Below are 15851 nucleotides of genomic sequence, written 5' to 3' on the forward strand. Positions count from 1 at the left end.
TCCAACAGGTGCTTTAAAATGACGTAAATCCACGTATGGAGCTCTGCAGATTGCTAAAACCTCAAGTTCTGGTCTGCCTTTGCTAGGTTGGGCTGTGGATGTGTGAAATGTAGCCAATGTTCGTGGGGTCCTCATCATCCCTCATTGGTGGGGAGATCACTCCAAGGAGCTGAGTTCCTGTCGCTGGGCACCACTGAGAAGAGTCTGGCTCTGCCTTCTTTACTCTCCCCATCAGGTATTTGTACACATTGATAAGATACCCCTGAGCCTTCACTTCTCCAGGCTGGAGAGTTCTTGCTCTCTCAACCTCTCCTGGTATGACAGGGGACTCTAATCCTTTAATCATCTTTGTGTCCCTTTACTGGTGTCGCTCGGTAAGTTCCCATTTCCCCTCTACTGAGGAGCCCAAAACTGAACACAGTACCCCAGATGTGTCTCACCAGTGCATAGTAAAGAGGAAGGAAACAAAGGATCACCTCCCTCGACCTTCTGGCATTGTTCTTCCTAATGCAGCCCAGGAGGCTGTTGGCCTTCTTTGCTGCAAGGGCACGTTGCTGGATCATGGTCAACTTGGTGTCCACCAAGGACCCCCAGGGCCTTTTCTGCCAAGCTGCTTTCCAGCAGGGAAAGGACTTTGTGCTTCTCCTTGTTGAACTTCATGAGGTTCTTGTCAGCCCATTTTTCCATCCTGTTGAGGACCCTATGGATGGCAGCATGACCCTCTGGCATATCAACCACTCCTCCCAGTTTTGTATCTTCCCCAAATTTGCTGAGGGTGCACCCTAGCCCATCACCCAGGTCATTAACTAAGACGTTAAACAGTTTTGGCCCCAGTATATATCACCCCTGGGTTATACCACTAGTGACGGGCCTTTGGCTGGATCTTGTGCCACTGATTACAACCCTCTTGGGCCCTTCCATTCAGCCAGTTTTCAATCCACCTAGTTGTCCACTTATCTAGCCCATACTTCATTAACTAGTCTATGAGGATGTCACAGGAGACAGTGTCAAACCCAAATGATGCTCCAAAACTACTCCGGTGACTTAGGACTGTAGAATAAGGGACCTCTGCAGCTCACCTGGTTTAGCCTTCTGCTGTAAGGCTGGCTATGACCGAACCCACCATTTCACTTCCAGAATTTTTCCCAGTCTGTGGTTTCCCTGGAGGGACATGGAGAGGTGGCAATGGAAATGGAGGTATGGCAGGAGGGGGAGATAACTACACGGTGTATTGAGGGAGAGTGATGCTCAGTCCACGTGCTGGCTGTGGAGGCAGCTCCTCTGGCTGGGTAGGGGCTAGACCATCCTGGAGGCAGGATGAAGGTGCCTGGAGGAGCAATATCAGCAAGTCTGTGCCCATTGGCATCTGTGGCCACGTTGCTTTTTGTCATCTTGTTTTTAAGAGCAAATGCAGAGTGAAAAAACCTATTTCAGCACAGAGAACCGGGGGGTCTGTCACAACCTTGCACTTGTTTGCTGAGGGAAATAGTTTTGGGTTTATACAGAGTGGACCAAAAGCCAAGCTGGTGTGGGCAGCTTCTATCTCTTCATTTTGGCCTGTAAAAATTCTCTAGAGAAAGCTGCTATTTGACATTCCTCTGTGTGACAACCAGATAGTGTTTAGCAAGTGGCCATCAGGATGGCTGGAGAAGAGCTTCGTCCGGCTCCGGTGTCCAGCTCCCTCTCCTGGTCTGTGTCCGGCACAGCCACATGTGCAGTTATGGAAATCAGAGCAAATATTCAGGTGTCAATTTTTAAAGGGCTCATAAACAGCAGTTCCCTGGCCCTGGCATAGTCAAAGCTTTCAGCTTGTGTAAGGCTCTGGATAATGCTGCTGATATACGCTCCCAAAATAAATGGTTCCCCTAATTCATGCACATCACTTCCTCCCCTGCCCACCCGCTCTAGAGACCCACTGTCCTTTCTGTCTAGCCTGATGTGCTCTCGGGACTCATCTTCTCAGTTCATGCAGCTGCAAGAGTGCAAAACTGTTGTCTGCAAATCCAGTGGAATAGCAGTGGGGCAGGAATTTGTGAAGAGGGAGTTGCAAATGGTTTATGGCTAGAGTAGGGTGTAAAAAAGCTCTACGCTGTCATGGAAATTGGGTGCCAAGTTTAGGCAGACTCTTTTCCTGTAGGCTAGTGCTCTGAATACCGGAGTGTTGGGTTAGCAAACAACTCATGTCTTTTAGTTGCAGATTTTTCAAGATATTTGTTTAAAACTTTGCTGCTAGTGGGAGGGAAAAATTGCTTGGAAGTGAGCTAGTTGGCCAAGGCAACACATGCCAAGGACTGTGCTGGTGGTTCAGCATCTAGGTGATGATGAGCTGCCACCTGGCACCATTCCCTTCATTGGTCTAGAGGTGGCCGTGGTGTCCAGCACAGGAAATGTCTCTGAGACCCCAAGAAAGACTAGGTAGTCATATCTCTCATGAAACCCAAGGAAATACAGGTCAAAGAAAAGCCAAGTGTGTTCATGTGGCTGGTTGCCCTTGTTTGGATTTGTGTTCCCTGCCCTTTTTCCGGGCAGCACTATCACTTTTCTTATCAGCAATGATCATTTCTCTAGGCTGGCCTGGATGCCTGTGGAAATGAGATTGAGTCGCAAGCACCCATGGGACCTCCGCTGGAAATCGTTCTTTTCACCATCATGATCCTAGCTCCAATTACTTACTGTGGCAAACTGGCTCCCAAGATAACGTGCACTTTGGCTGGAAGACACTGGCCTCTGGTAAGGTTGTTTTCAGCTTCGGACACCTTCAGATCCTCTCCTCTCTCCCTGTTGTGTGCATCTATTCTGGGGGATGGAGTATGAGTTCTTCCCGGCTTTTGATGTGGTCCTGTTCGTTTCTTTGCTCTGGGACTCAGGAGTTGATGGTGAGCAAAGCTCTCCACGTCATACCATGAGCCTGAACCTCAAGGCTGCCTGTTTTTCTGGTCATCTGTAGCATTCTAGGCTGTGGGTCAGCCATACTGAAACGTTCTGAAATATGGTTTTGGAAGCCCGAGGTTAACTGTATAGCTGTATTTCAGGACCAGAGAGGAAACTCAAACAATTTTGAATTCCAGTTTCAAACCCCTCTCCTGTTCTCCTGGCTCCAGGGAAAAGCCCAAATCCAAAGGAGCTCATTTTCCCGACCTACCTCAAGACAGCAGGATCCCCATGAGAATGACAAAGCTGGCCAACTTGCCTCATTTTTATGGCACAAGGCAAGGTTTTTTTTGGTGCTTCATCCACTTTTGCAATTTCAGAGTCAGTTCACTTAACTTCCCTGCAACTAATCTCAGCGTGGTAGAGTTTCATGCCCTTTCCCCTTCCTTTGCCCCTGATGGGGGGTGTGAGTCTCACCCAGGGCATGCCTGCTTTCAAGGAAATAATCTATTCTCACAAAGCTATACGTTGTAGGAAATGAATGTGTTATGCCTTAGCAAAGAGCTGAATACTATAATAGTTCCAACAAGAAACTCTTTCAGCATATAAATCCCAGTGGTTACTATTTTCTTGCCAAGTGGGTCTTAAAAGAAGTGGAAGGTGCTGTACATAGCATGGGTTGCAGCTCTGACCAACAAGAGGGAGAAGACCGGTAGCATCCGGAAATGACCCAGCAGACAGTAGGAACAACTGAAAATTAATAATCAGTGCAATGGATAGAGGTAGAGTTACGCTGGTTGTAGATGCTTGTGGGGTTTTGCAAGCAGTACTACAGAGCAGCATTTTCATGCACACACACAAGCAGACATAAATCCATTTGCAGTAAAGAAGCACATTTTGTAGTAGACAAAAGAAAAAAAAAAAAAGTCATGTCTGTTGGATAACTCAATTTCTGGGAACGGAAAATGTCCTAAACAGGATTTAATTTACACAAGTAAAATAAACTCACTCAGCTACAGTAAGAAACCAACGCTGGCCGATAGTTTGTCATCATCTTTGCCTTTCTGGTTTTCTGCACAGCGAGGAAGTCGCTGCCTGGCTTCTGGTTGAGTGGTTCTGCAGAGCGGAGATTTGTGGATGACAGAGCAACGGAGCTGTCAGCACTTATTTGAAACGAGGGATGTGCGGAGAAGTGGGGTCAGGTACAAGCTGGGGTACCCTGGAGCAAAGGGAAAAAGACTCCAAATCATCCTAGTTGCACAGGTCAGGGATGTCTCTGTCTCTCTGTCTTTGCCTTTTGCAGTTCAGTGCACAGGACAATTTGATTTGCAGCTGCTGAGATGTGCGAAGCAGCCTGCACCCCTGTGCGTTTTGGGGGGGTGAGGTAATTGGCTGTTTTTGGAAGGGGTCCGCATGTACTTGGTGCTTCATCCCCGCTGTGCTGCGTGAAGATGCACATTTTGGGAGCACGGATTTGGGTCTGCCTCAACTCTCTGTGCAAAGAAATGGGTGTGAGGATGCAGCTCCGCAACAGCTTAAGCTACTAAATGCACCAAGGCAATCGAATGTGCTCGGGAGCTGCTGAGCTGTAGTCAGAGGTGCCCAAACTCCTTCCCAGGGAAAATGTGGCGTAAGAAACCTTTGCTTCCCACAGAGCTATCCTCGGTCTTCTCATCCTGCCACTGCGATGTGTGAATTCCAGCTGTGGCAACAGCTGCAGGAGTTTGTAAAAGACCCCCTGAGAACTGGAAAATCAACAGCAATCAAGGGTTTGTTTCCTGTTTGAACTCCTTCCATCTTCCAAATTAAAACACACCCTTCTGTTGAAGGGGGAGGGAGGGGACAGTGTTTGGCAAACAGATCTCGCCCTCAGAGTGGGGGTATTTCTGTAACCCAAGCGAATGCGATCCACAAAAACCCGAGTCAGTCTGCAGCGCTGGGGGATGCGTCGTCTATCATCGCAGACTGGAGATATCTGGCGTGGACAAAACACAGAGCAACTTCCCAGCAGCTGGAAATTTTAGAGGCTTATCTCATTTGGACATGTTGTAAAGTTTTGGGTTTTTCAGCTTATGGTGAGGCCCCGTGTTGCTGGAGTACCCCTCTGGAACATAAAACCCTTCCCGATATCTGCTGGTGGCTGCCAGGGTGCTGGCTGGCCCCACACACAGGCTGCCTAGGAGTTGGGAGGGGGGTGTTTGCCCTCCCTGTCTGACAATATCACACCCCTATTTGCACCGATCTGTAGTTGCAGGTATGGGAAGAAGAGGTGTTGATGTTGCAGGGGGGCTGAAAAAATGCAAATACTTATTTTAAGCTCACGGCAGTATTGAATGGAGGAGGGAGAGACGGGCGCAGGGTCTGCTGCAGAGCAGCTCTGGCAGCTTAAGGGTGGAAGCCAACAAGAAAACCTGCTCAGTGGCAGCAGACTTTAACCCATCGTGCTTTACCTGGCTCTTGCTTCCCATACAGCGCTGCAGCCGCTTCTCCCCATCACTGAAAGCATAGCAGCAGGTTTTCCAGCCCTACAGCTTTGGGTGTCCTCCCTGGGCTGAGAGGTGTCACCATCTCCTATAGCGACCTCCCTCTGTACTGCTGTTTCTGGTTGCTGTGGGACCCCAGTAGTATCTGGGGGGGGGGGTGTTGGGTCTCAAAAAAAGGTCATCAGATGAAGGAATCAGGTGGTAAACATCATGCTCCAACAACTAGGATGCTCCAGTGTGGATGGCAGCTCTGCTACAACTAATGTCCACTGAGAAGGCAAAACCCTTCCCTCCACATTCCCTCAGGGCAGCTTTGCTAATTGTTCATGAAGAGTAATTAACAGGTAAGTCATTCTGGAGTCATCAATACCCAAGCCAGGACATCTAAAGCACTTGCCTCAGCTTTTTCTGTAAGAGGTTCTGTGACCGGTCTTATCGACAGAAGCACCTATGTCTATGTGAGAAGAGCTGGGAACGTCCTCTCAAAGAGCAAAGTTGTTTTTTTTTTTTTTTTTTAGGGGGTAAAGAGCAAATAGAAGAGTAAGAAAAATGACGTCTGGAGCAATAAAGTAAGCATTTTTCTTAGAACCACATAGTATATGTAGTGTTTTTACATTGGACTCCAGTTATAAGAGACTAGATGGTCTTCTCTGTTCACTGGGGAGGTCTCCTGCAATTCCTTCGTGTTGCGTAGTCTGCTCGCATTTGCCACTGCTGCTCAGATTTTGAAGGCAAATTTTCAGGAGGTTGTTTTTATATATGCAACTGCTAGGTGAGGTGTTGATCTGTACAGGAATATTTACTTCATTTTCTGTGGAGGTGAGCTGGGTGGAATGACCACTCTAGCTGTAAAAGAGGCTTTTGTTTTTACACTTTTTTTTTTATGGGCACGTTTGTTTTATGTTAGATCTCTGAAGAGGCTTTTGTTTTTACGCTTTTCTTTTTTTTTGATGGGCACGTTTGTTTTATGTTAGATCTCTGGGAACTGGCTAAAAATTATTAGTCCCACTGAAAACTGCACATTTTCTTTTCTGAATATTTTCTGTAGAGCTTGATAGGCAGCAGGCTGTTGGGGCTACCACTGATAACTTCAGTTAGTGCTTTTATTGTCTACTGTTCCCTTCCAGGACACACTTGATTTGTCTTGACTGTTTTCAAGAATTATTAATACTGGCTATAGTTACTCAAATCTTTTGATTAGCCAGAGACTTAATAAAGCTGTTTATACCCTATTTTTTATGGATGGCTTAAACTCTAGAAATTGCTTTACTAATTGATTTCAGGATGGATTTGCTTGTGGCTGAGGAATTAATGTCTGCAGCGGCTCTTACATGACAAATTCTTTCCAATAGCCATATTGTGCTTGGACTTCACTCTTATTTTTAAGAAAACAAATAATATGCTTGGCATGACTAACCACAGTTGAGGTTTTTCTTCAAGATATGGTTCTAGCATTATTTTAGCTGACTATAATAGTATTTTTGTAACTTTGTGTTGCTACTATTCAAATCTTTCTCTAATGCTGGATTGTGTATGAGCTAAATTAAACTGTGCAGAGCAGATGAATGGGTCCTTCTAATTTGCATGTGCTTTATATTTCATTGACTGCTATAGAGGGAAGGTGTTCGGGCAGCTATGTATCACCTCATGTGCTATTCTGCCTTTCTTTGTTTCTCTACAGCAGCAGTAACATTGGGATGTCCCTGATCTTGCAGTCTGTAGTGGCCAGACGAGCCTGCTTTTATACTAGCATTGGTTTGCTGGCATCATGGCTCAGAGGGCAGCCTGTTCTCTTGTGGCTCTCTGCTTTCTTCCCTGCCTGCTGACATCTTTTCTGATAGTGTCTTTGCTTTTTCTGGAGTCAACATGCAGGAATAAGCAGCTGCACATGCAGCCTACAAATGCCCTTTAACACTGGCTGAGATTGTAGATCCATTTGCAGCAATCCTCTGTGACAGCTTTAAGGCTTAACTGCCTTTGTGCAATGCCTGGGTCACGGGTTGTTTTTTTGCAAACAATCTGTTTCTTCTAAATTAGCAGTTCTTATCTCCTGCTCTTGTGTTACAGAAATACACCTGTGCCTCTGGGCTCCTGCTGCTTCTCAGAGCTCAGCATCTCCGGGAGGCTGCTGGGATTTGCATGGGAGGTTTTGACCACTATAATGCGTTTGTTTTTCTGCTTGCTGCAGTTGTAGATCTGTCAGATGTTCCTCTCTCTAATAGAGAGAGGTCAGGTATTGAGCTGTGGTCAGTCCCATGTCTCTTAGTTGGCCCCTGGGCCAACAAAAGTCTCACGGCTAACGTGTCAGGCAGACTGCTGGGATTCTTGGTCTTTTATTAATCTTCAAGAAGACTTGTGGCATGTGGGAATGCCAGCTCGTTCCCTCCGTGCTTTCCTGGAGGGCATTTGTAAGGTCAGGTTCAGAGGTTAGCCTGAGGTCTAAAATGGGACAGAGGTGTAACACAGGTGCTCAAGTCTGAGGGTGGAACAGGTTATGATGGCTACAAAGCTTGCTGGATCCTTAAATTTTCAATGACAGGGTGTTGTGGTTTAACCCGGCAGGCAGCCAAACACCATGCAACCGCTTGCTCACTCCCCCACACACAGTGGGACGGGGAGAGAATCGGAAGGGTAAGAGTGAGAAAAACTCGTGGGTTGAGATAAAGACAGTTTAATAGAACAGAAAAGGGAAAATAATAATAATAATGATAGAATATACAAAATGAGTGATGCACAATGCAGTTGCTCACCACCCGCGCTGACCGATAACCAGGTAGCGATCGGTACTTCCTGGATCACGCCTACCATTCATATACTGAGCATGACGTCACATGGTATGGAATACCCCATTGGCCAGCTGGGCCAGCTGTCCTGACTATGTTCCTTCCCACCTCGTGCACCTAGCTCAGTCAGTAGGCATGGGAGCTGTCCTTGACTAGCAGGGCACTTAGCAACAACTGAAAACATCAGTGTGTTATCAACATTCTTCTCATACTAAAACCAAAACACGGCACTAGGAAGAAATTTGACTCTATCCCAGCCGAAACCAGGACACAGGGTTATCTTGGCTACTGAAATTTGGACTTATCTGCATGTGTGAGGCTGTCCTGCCAGGTGGAATCTCAAATCTGTTGTCATCCAGAGAGCGGAGGAAGTAGGACCTAAATTTTACCAGAGTCCCTGGAATGGCCTAACCTGTTTAAAAAGCATCTGAACATACTTATATGGCACCATATTTTTGTCTCCCAAGCTGAATTGAATCTGGGATGCTGCTTCTAGGGGACATTTAGAGGGACTGGCAGTTGCTGGTGCTGTTGGTCTTTTGGTTATAAAGGCACAAACAGTCCCATGAGCAGCACCCAGGCTCACCTTTTTTAAAAGGTCCAAGTGCTGGGTTGGAGCTGGGCTCCCCCCTGCTCAAAGACCCTCCTGTGAATCTGCAAAACAGCCCTACATCAAGAGGCAGAAGGGACAACAGCATCTCACCTGAATGTTTGTGGGTGCATAGCCTCTTTGGATTTTAAATCTTCAAGTCCTTTGGGTCTGTGATTTTTAAACTGATGAAGTGAAATGACTTTAGAACAAGGAAGCCTTTCTGTCAAGCTTGTTTTGCAGAGGTTTTGGAAAAGGTTCCCAAGAAAAGTCCCCTTTACGGCAATTGGCCCTTCTCTGTTGTAAGGACTTGGAGGAGGCATAAAGTGGCAGTGTCCTCCTCGCACCTTATACCTGTTAGAAGCCAACCCCTGGGGAGAACATCGTCAGGAGGGTCCTCAGCTTCCCATGACTAACTCTGATGATGCCTCATGAGGTTTCTCTGGGACAGGCGGGACGCTGAAGACCCACGGGAAGATGCCAGTCTGACACCCAACAAATATCAAGGGGAGCCTTTGACTTGTTCATTGCTCGTGGCTAAATGCAATTGCTCCCCTAGGAAAGGGAGAAAAAGAACTGCAGTAACTGCCACCAGCAGTAAATGTTTATCTCATTCTTTACATGAAGTTTTCCTATTTCCCACTGGATGCGTGTAGGGAAAAAAAAAGAGAGATCTTCTATTTGTAAGACAGAAAATGATGCAAGGAAAAGAAAAATGTTTGATCATTGCTAGCTAGTCACTTTTCTAGTCTGATTAAAGCATATATATTCATACCTTCATTGTCTTGGTGCTTAACGAGGAGTCAGGAGATGGCACCAAAAATAGTGTGCACTCTGTAGGAATATTTACCTGTGTATGTTGTGGCTGTTAAGAGGGATTAAGAGGTTTAGACATTGATGGGACACAAGAAAGGAAGAGATCACTCTGTTTATTCCACTTTCAGGCATACATGTTCTTAATTTGAAGTGCAGCTCTTGACGTAGTTCTTACATTATTTATTATCATTAGATACCAAGTCCTTCTCAGCATACTTATTGTGTTAAATTACACATCTGAAATAAAATACAACCTCTTGTCAGCGTTAATGTTCTTCTGCTTATTCTTATAATTATTATCGATAAGAGATGACTTTCAAGTTAACAGCATGTGAACTGATAAGGCAGCCGTTATTATGTTACCTGAGTGCTTCTTGGCAAGCTTAGCTCAAGGGCAAATCGGGTTTCCTTCGGAGCGTGGGATGCTGAATCCCCAGCCTGCAGACTGCTGCCGAAGGTGGTGTTTGGGGCTGTAGTGTTCTTGGCTAGCATCTGAAAAACTACCCCAAAGCTGTACCCTCGTGGACATTTGAAATCAGTAAGCGTGGCGGTTTTTGGGGGTGCACAGGGGGGTGCCTCCTGTGCTTATTTTTGAGTCATCGGCGGGTTTCTGCTCCCTTTGTTTCTGCTCTTCTCTCCTGCTCTCTGATGCTCTTCTCTTCGTTCTCAGGTAGTAGATCCGGTTGGCTTCTGGGTAGGTGACTTTGCAGAGGGGGATTTTGTAGATGGCTGGGTTGTCTGAATTTATCAGCAAAAAGAGAAGTGCGGAGAAGCAGAAAGGCCAGGTGCAGAGTGGCAGCCCAAGCTGGAAGGGGAAAGGACAGACAGACAGGTGCATTTTGGTACCTCTTTTTGTACGTTCCCTTTGCTTACTTCTGCCTATTGCTGAATTCTTGCATTTGAGAAGCCGGGAGAGCCTGCGCTTTCCCTGAGGACAGTGTGACATAGGACATGCCTCCTGAAATGCCCCATATAGGATCCCCCCTTCGGATCCAGAGGAGGATGCCCAGATGCAAGTGCCTACATGGGGGCTACGTGTGAGCTAAGTTCTTGCTGGTCACTGGAGGTCTGGGAAGCTCCTCTGCTACCAAATGTCGATTCGGTGGCTCACACAGAGGTTTCTGGTTTATTTGAAATGTACGGGGCTACATAAGGCACCCACATGGGAGACCTCAGTCTTTTTGGAGATGCAGCTGTTGGCCAGAATGGCACTTGGCACCAATATTGAAGCAATTGAATCGGGGTCCAGAGCTCTGCTGACTGTGATGAAAGCCAAGCCACCCAGCTCACGTGTAGATATTTAAATTCTCTAATAAATCAGCTGAATCCTACCCTCACTGTCCTGTAAAATGTCATGTACTGAGAGTACTATTCACACATATTGACTGTCCTCAATGCCCGTGTGTTACCGGCATCACATCCAACCCTCAGTCCTGCTCCGTGACCCCACCTCTTGACCTGACTTGAGGTCTGCCAAAAACAAGATCACAAGAAGAAAAAGTAAATGTTCCTTTTTTTCTGACGCATCCCGAAAGCAGCTGTGCTTAACAAAGCAGCCCATCTGCAGGGACCTACATGGTACTGAGTGGATGCCAGATGAATACATTTAATGCATGAAGCTGCTAGTTCTAAATTTTTTTCTTTTAAGTTACTAAATCAATTTTATAAAAATATGGTTTTGCTTTAATCTCTCAGATCTTAAAGAAGAAACAAAGCTTGGCATTTCTGCCTTCACCTCTTTCTTGATCTGTCCAGATACAACGATTTGGTATTTAAGAGAACAGTCTCCCCCCCCAATTTTAGTTATCATATCCAGATCAAACTTAAATAATATCTGTGGGTAGGGTGGGAGAAAGATCTCGGAAGAAGCAAGGGAAAATTTAGACCATTGGGAATTGTTCAAAAGTATTGCTTGCAACTAAGTGTTACATTTCAAACCACTTGCTGTTGCTGGAATTCACATATATATATATGCACAATCCTGCTGTGGATGACATGCTCCAAAGTCTTTGAAATCTTATTATCAGCTGCAGAGTCTGCAAGTGCACAATTCAACTGACAGTGAGTCTGTACAAGATCTGCCTTTGGCTGCAGCATTCTCATTTCAATGCTGTCAAAGCTGACATGGAGAATTTTGGGGCACTTCCTTAGCGTTTTATCATAACAAATCAAAATACAGTTAAAACAAACAAACCAAAACCCCTCAAACTTACCACAGATAGGGCATTAGCAAGAGCTGCTCCGGAGTAGGCACAAAATAATGCTGAGAAAAGAAGACCAAAGACAGCTTAAGATGAGGAAAATCTTGCTCATCTCTCCAAAGAAATCAGAAATAGTAATATTGTTCAAATGCACAGTAAAGTATCCTGCCAGCTACCTGATGTGAGGATTAATGTTATAATTCAACAGTTAGTTAAAACGCCCCAATGCTGCGTCTGGCCATGTGGACCACATTTGGTCCTATGTGCTCTGTAGAGAAGGATGGTGAATGAAGAATCAAGAGCAAGTGATGGTGGTATTTCTTTTATCTTTAATTTCTTTTTAATTGGCACAACTTGACCTGTGTGCAGTGGGGGATTACAGCGGTGCCCCTGTACTCGGCACTGGTGAGGCCGCACCTCGAATACCGTGTTCAGTTTTGGGCCCCTCACTACCCTTGTAGTGAGGACATTGAGGACATTGAGGTGCTGGAGCGTGTCCAGAGAAGGGCAACGAAGCTGGTGAAGGGCCTGGAGAACAAGTCTGATGAGGAGTGGCTGAGGGAACTGGGGCTGTTTAGCCTGGAGAAGAGGAGGCTGAGGGGAGACCTCATCGCGGTCTACAACTACCTGAAAGGAGGTTGTAGCGAGGTGGGGGTTGGTCTCTTCTCCCAAGTAGCAAGTGACAGGATGAGAGAAAATGGCCTCAAGTTGCACCAGGGGAGGTTTAGACTGGACATTAGGAAAAATTTCTTTACTGAAAGAGTGGTCAGACCTTCGAACAGGCTGCCCAGGGAAGTGGTTGAGCCACCATCCCTGTAGGTATTTGAAAGATGTGTAGATGTGGCACTTGGGGACATGGTTGAGTGGTGGACTTGGCAGTGCTAGGTTAATGGTTCGACTCGATGATCTTAAAGGTCTTTTCTAATCTAAATGATTCTATGATTCTATGAAATTCTCCACCAGTGTCTGTCCTGTGGCTTCAAATCACAAGCAGTTAGCAGTGGGTTTCCTTGCCCCAGGATGTCAGAGGTGGCAAAGCAGGAGATAAGGCACCCAAGGGTAAAGTCAGGGAAGGGAAAGCTATGGAGCAATTCAGAAACTGTGCTCAGGACAGAAAACTACTGAAATGCAAATGGTTGGAGGCTGGGTGAATCTTCATGGGAATTTTATATATGCTACACTGTTCTTAAACTCTTCCCATAGAGTCTGGTTTTGGCTGCTGTTGGAGGTGGGGTCTTTGGGTAGGTGGATTTTAAACTGACCTTGTGCAACAGCTCTCTTCTTATGACACACTTCCTCTAATGATACCTACAGTTATGAAAAGGCTGCTTCTATGAATCTGTTGAGTTGTTAATTTGTTAAACTTCTGCTCATGGCATAGCTTCTGCTCCTTTCACAGACAGTGCTTCCACCCTTTCTAGATGTTTTTAGGTTATGAAGGCCTAAAGGCCCTTCCCTCTGCACTTGCAGCTTGCACATCCAAGCTCAACTCTGATGCCATCACAGAATTAGCTCTTGCATAGTACCTCGTTTTGCAGCACAGTGGTAGCCCAATGTTGACTCTAAACCTGTACTACTCATAGACTGCCTGGCTGCATACATTTTTTTCTTCCCTTTATGTAAAAGATACATACCACAGGCAAGTGCCAGCAAATGAGTCTGCCAGGTCAAGGCATAGAACATGCCCCCGATCGCAATGCACGCGAGTGCGCAGTTGTAATTGTGTAAGCCAAGGTAGATGCTGTCAAATGGTGATGCAATGCTCAGCGCTGCAAGACAAAAGGCAGGGCTATGAGGTCAGGTATGAGAGGTATCTGCAGGAGGACCCATCACTTGCTGGGAATCCATCGTCTCTTCCCTATGACATCTAGACAAATTTAACCATGCTCACACTTGCGTAACAGGCACATGCAGAAAAAAGGATGAAAACAAAAAAAGCTCATTATTTTGGAGCTCTGATAAAGCCCCTAGGGTTGGAATTTGGCCAGTTTCAAAGGTTTATTTCAGGCAAAACTTTCTGCGTACGCACTGAGTGTTTTGTAGTTAGTCCCCCAGATGACCAGATGGAGGATCCAGCCAGAGTGTATGAGGACCTTCTCACCTGGGTGTCCTTCTTGCAGAAAGCTGTGCTCAAACGTACTGTTTAAACCTCATACGTACCCTGATCTTGAATATCAGAGGCACAGCTGAGTGTCTTTTGTGGGAGTAAGCTGGGTTTTCCATCTCTTCCTAGTGCCCTTTGGTAGATGTGATCTATATACTAGATGTGGTCACTCCACCATTCCTGTGGAAATTCTCCACTGGGTTGGGAGCTGCTCCAAACCTGACCTCATAGGTACTTCTGCAGGATTTCTTAGAGGCTTCACGAGTACCAGTAAAAAGAAGAGCACAATATGTAGTGCACAGGCCGCCTTCATGTCACTCTTAAGATTAATACATTTCCTGCTATAATGTCCTCATTTATCTTCTGTTTCATCGCCATGCTTATCCTCAGATACTTTCCCCTGACCTTTCTTTTCTAGATTAAATGTCAGACCTGTACAAAACTTGCCAAATGCTCTTAACCATACAAATTGTGGATAGTTTTGTTTAAAAAAAACAAACATAAGGCAGCTCACATCTCATACGAAGTGCTTGAGAGCACAGAGAACTTACTGTTGGATGACTCTGCCTTTTCCAAGGTTGTTGTCTCAGACTATACTTATTCCATCACATTTTTTTAATTAAAATCGGTCACATAAGTGGCATTAACCTTGTCTAACTTCAAGGGTCAGATTCATCTTGCTTAACTTAAGATTGTTTCTCTGGTTAGTGGAGAGACAGGCCATTTTGAGTGGCATTCATTTAGCTATTTTTACAAATCTGCAGGAGGGTAGAATGAACTGCATCCTAGAAAAGTCTGTTTCTTTTCATTGACTGATCAGATCTGAGGTAGACATCTGCATGTGGTGGTAATTTAAAACACTTGTGGTGGCAAGAGATCAGTTCTGAGACTATTTCTTTAGGTTTCTTTATCATCATCTCCGTGGGATTCATCACATCCAATGGCAGGAGGGTTAAGCAAGCTGGAGCAAACCACCTGCCTGAGTTACAAATCTAGTAACAAATTCAAAGCTTAAAGAAAATCTGCTTCTGTTCTTGCCTTCACCATGTTGTGTGACCTTCAGTAAGACCTTCCATATTTAGATACAGTTTCAAAAATGGGAGTGTTGTCCCAAGTACGCCCAAGCCCATGCAACTCTCAAGTCTGGACAGAGTCATAAAATGGCTAGCGTCAAGATACCCTAGTTAGAAAATGACTTTGGTAAATATTTCTTACCTGCAAACATCCCCACTGTCGATCCAATTGCAGCATGTAAACAAATAAGTGGGGAGGAGATAAGTAAAGCAACAAGGAAGATGCCTCCAGTCCAGGGGTTTGCACAACCATACACTTGACCAACGCCGACTGGGATGGATTGCAAGAGCTGCAGCAGCCAGTAGAAAAGGGCATGTTATTGTATCTCTGTACTCAGGAGGACACAGCAGTTATTTTGCCCAAGCTATTGGTTAGAAGGGAAGGAAGCAACCCTGGCTTTGAGTGGGACTGATGGGTAAACGCCCTCATGCCCTTCGAACCAGAGTTAGTTCACTGTTTGGTTTGAACTTCGTCAGTCCAAGATGGACTTTTATTTCTTTTGGGATGGTAATATGGTGGATGGGGAAGTGGGGGTTGGGGTTTTGGTTGTTTTTTGGTTTTTTTTTAGGTGACTTCAGTGAGGGAGAAAACCAGTAACCTTCCTAGGTGATAATACTATGGTGGGCATGGTTGATTTGAATTTATTATATATTATATGAAGCATATCAGTTACCCTTATGCTGCTTTGGGAAGGTGATCCTCCAGAGCTACAGCTAGACCTAGACCTGAGGGGACTGGGTATAAATGAGTTTCAGTCCCTTCTGGAACCTTGATGTTTCTTCTGTCTTTTCATATTGTCACTGACTGTCTTGCTGGTGTTCTTTTAACCACATCTGGACAGAGGGAGTGTATATCTAGATGTGCTTCTGTACTGACAGCACTCAAGACTTGTTTTGGGACAGTCCAATTTTAGGTGAAGTGAGAGGTTCA

General features: G+C 45.6%; 1 protein-coding gene across 1 annotated transcript in view; it reads right to left on the minus strand.

Annotated features, from left to right (window-relative positions):
* SLC14A2 (solute carrier family 14 (urea transporter), member 2) overlaps positions 1-15851 on the minus strand; it is a 37924-nt gene that overhangs the window by 15991 nt on the left and 6082 nt on the right. Inside the window, exons 5-8 of the mRNA XM_009577784.1 lie at positions 15063-15210; positions 13378-13512; positions 11756-11805; positions 10092-10347 (exon numbers count right to left, since the gene is read on the minus strand). Of these exons, the coding sequence (XP_009576079.1) occupies positions 10092-10347; positions 11756-11805; positions 13378-13512; positions 15063-15210 (589 nt within the window). The remainder of the gene's footprint in view (positions 1-10091; positions 10348-11755; positions 11806-13377; positions 13513-15062; positions 15211-15851) is intronic.

This window comes from Fulmarus glacialis, unplaced genomic scaffold, assembly GCF_000690835.1.
Source record: "Fulmarus glacialis isolate BGI_N327 unplaced genomic scaffold, ASM69083v1 scaffold1755, whole genome shotgun sequence".
In the NCBI taxonomy this organism is placed as follows: domain Eukaryota; kingdom Metazoa; phylum Chordata; class Aves; order Procellariiformes; family Procellariidae; genus Fulmarus; species Fulmarus glacialis.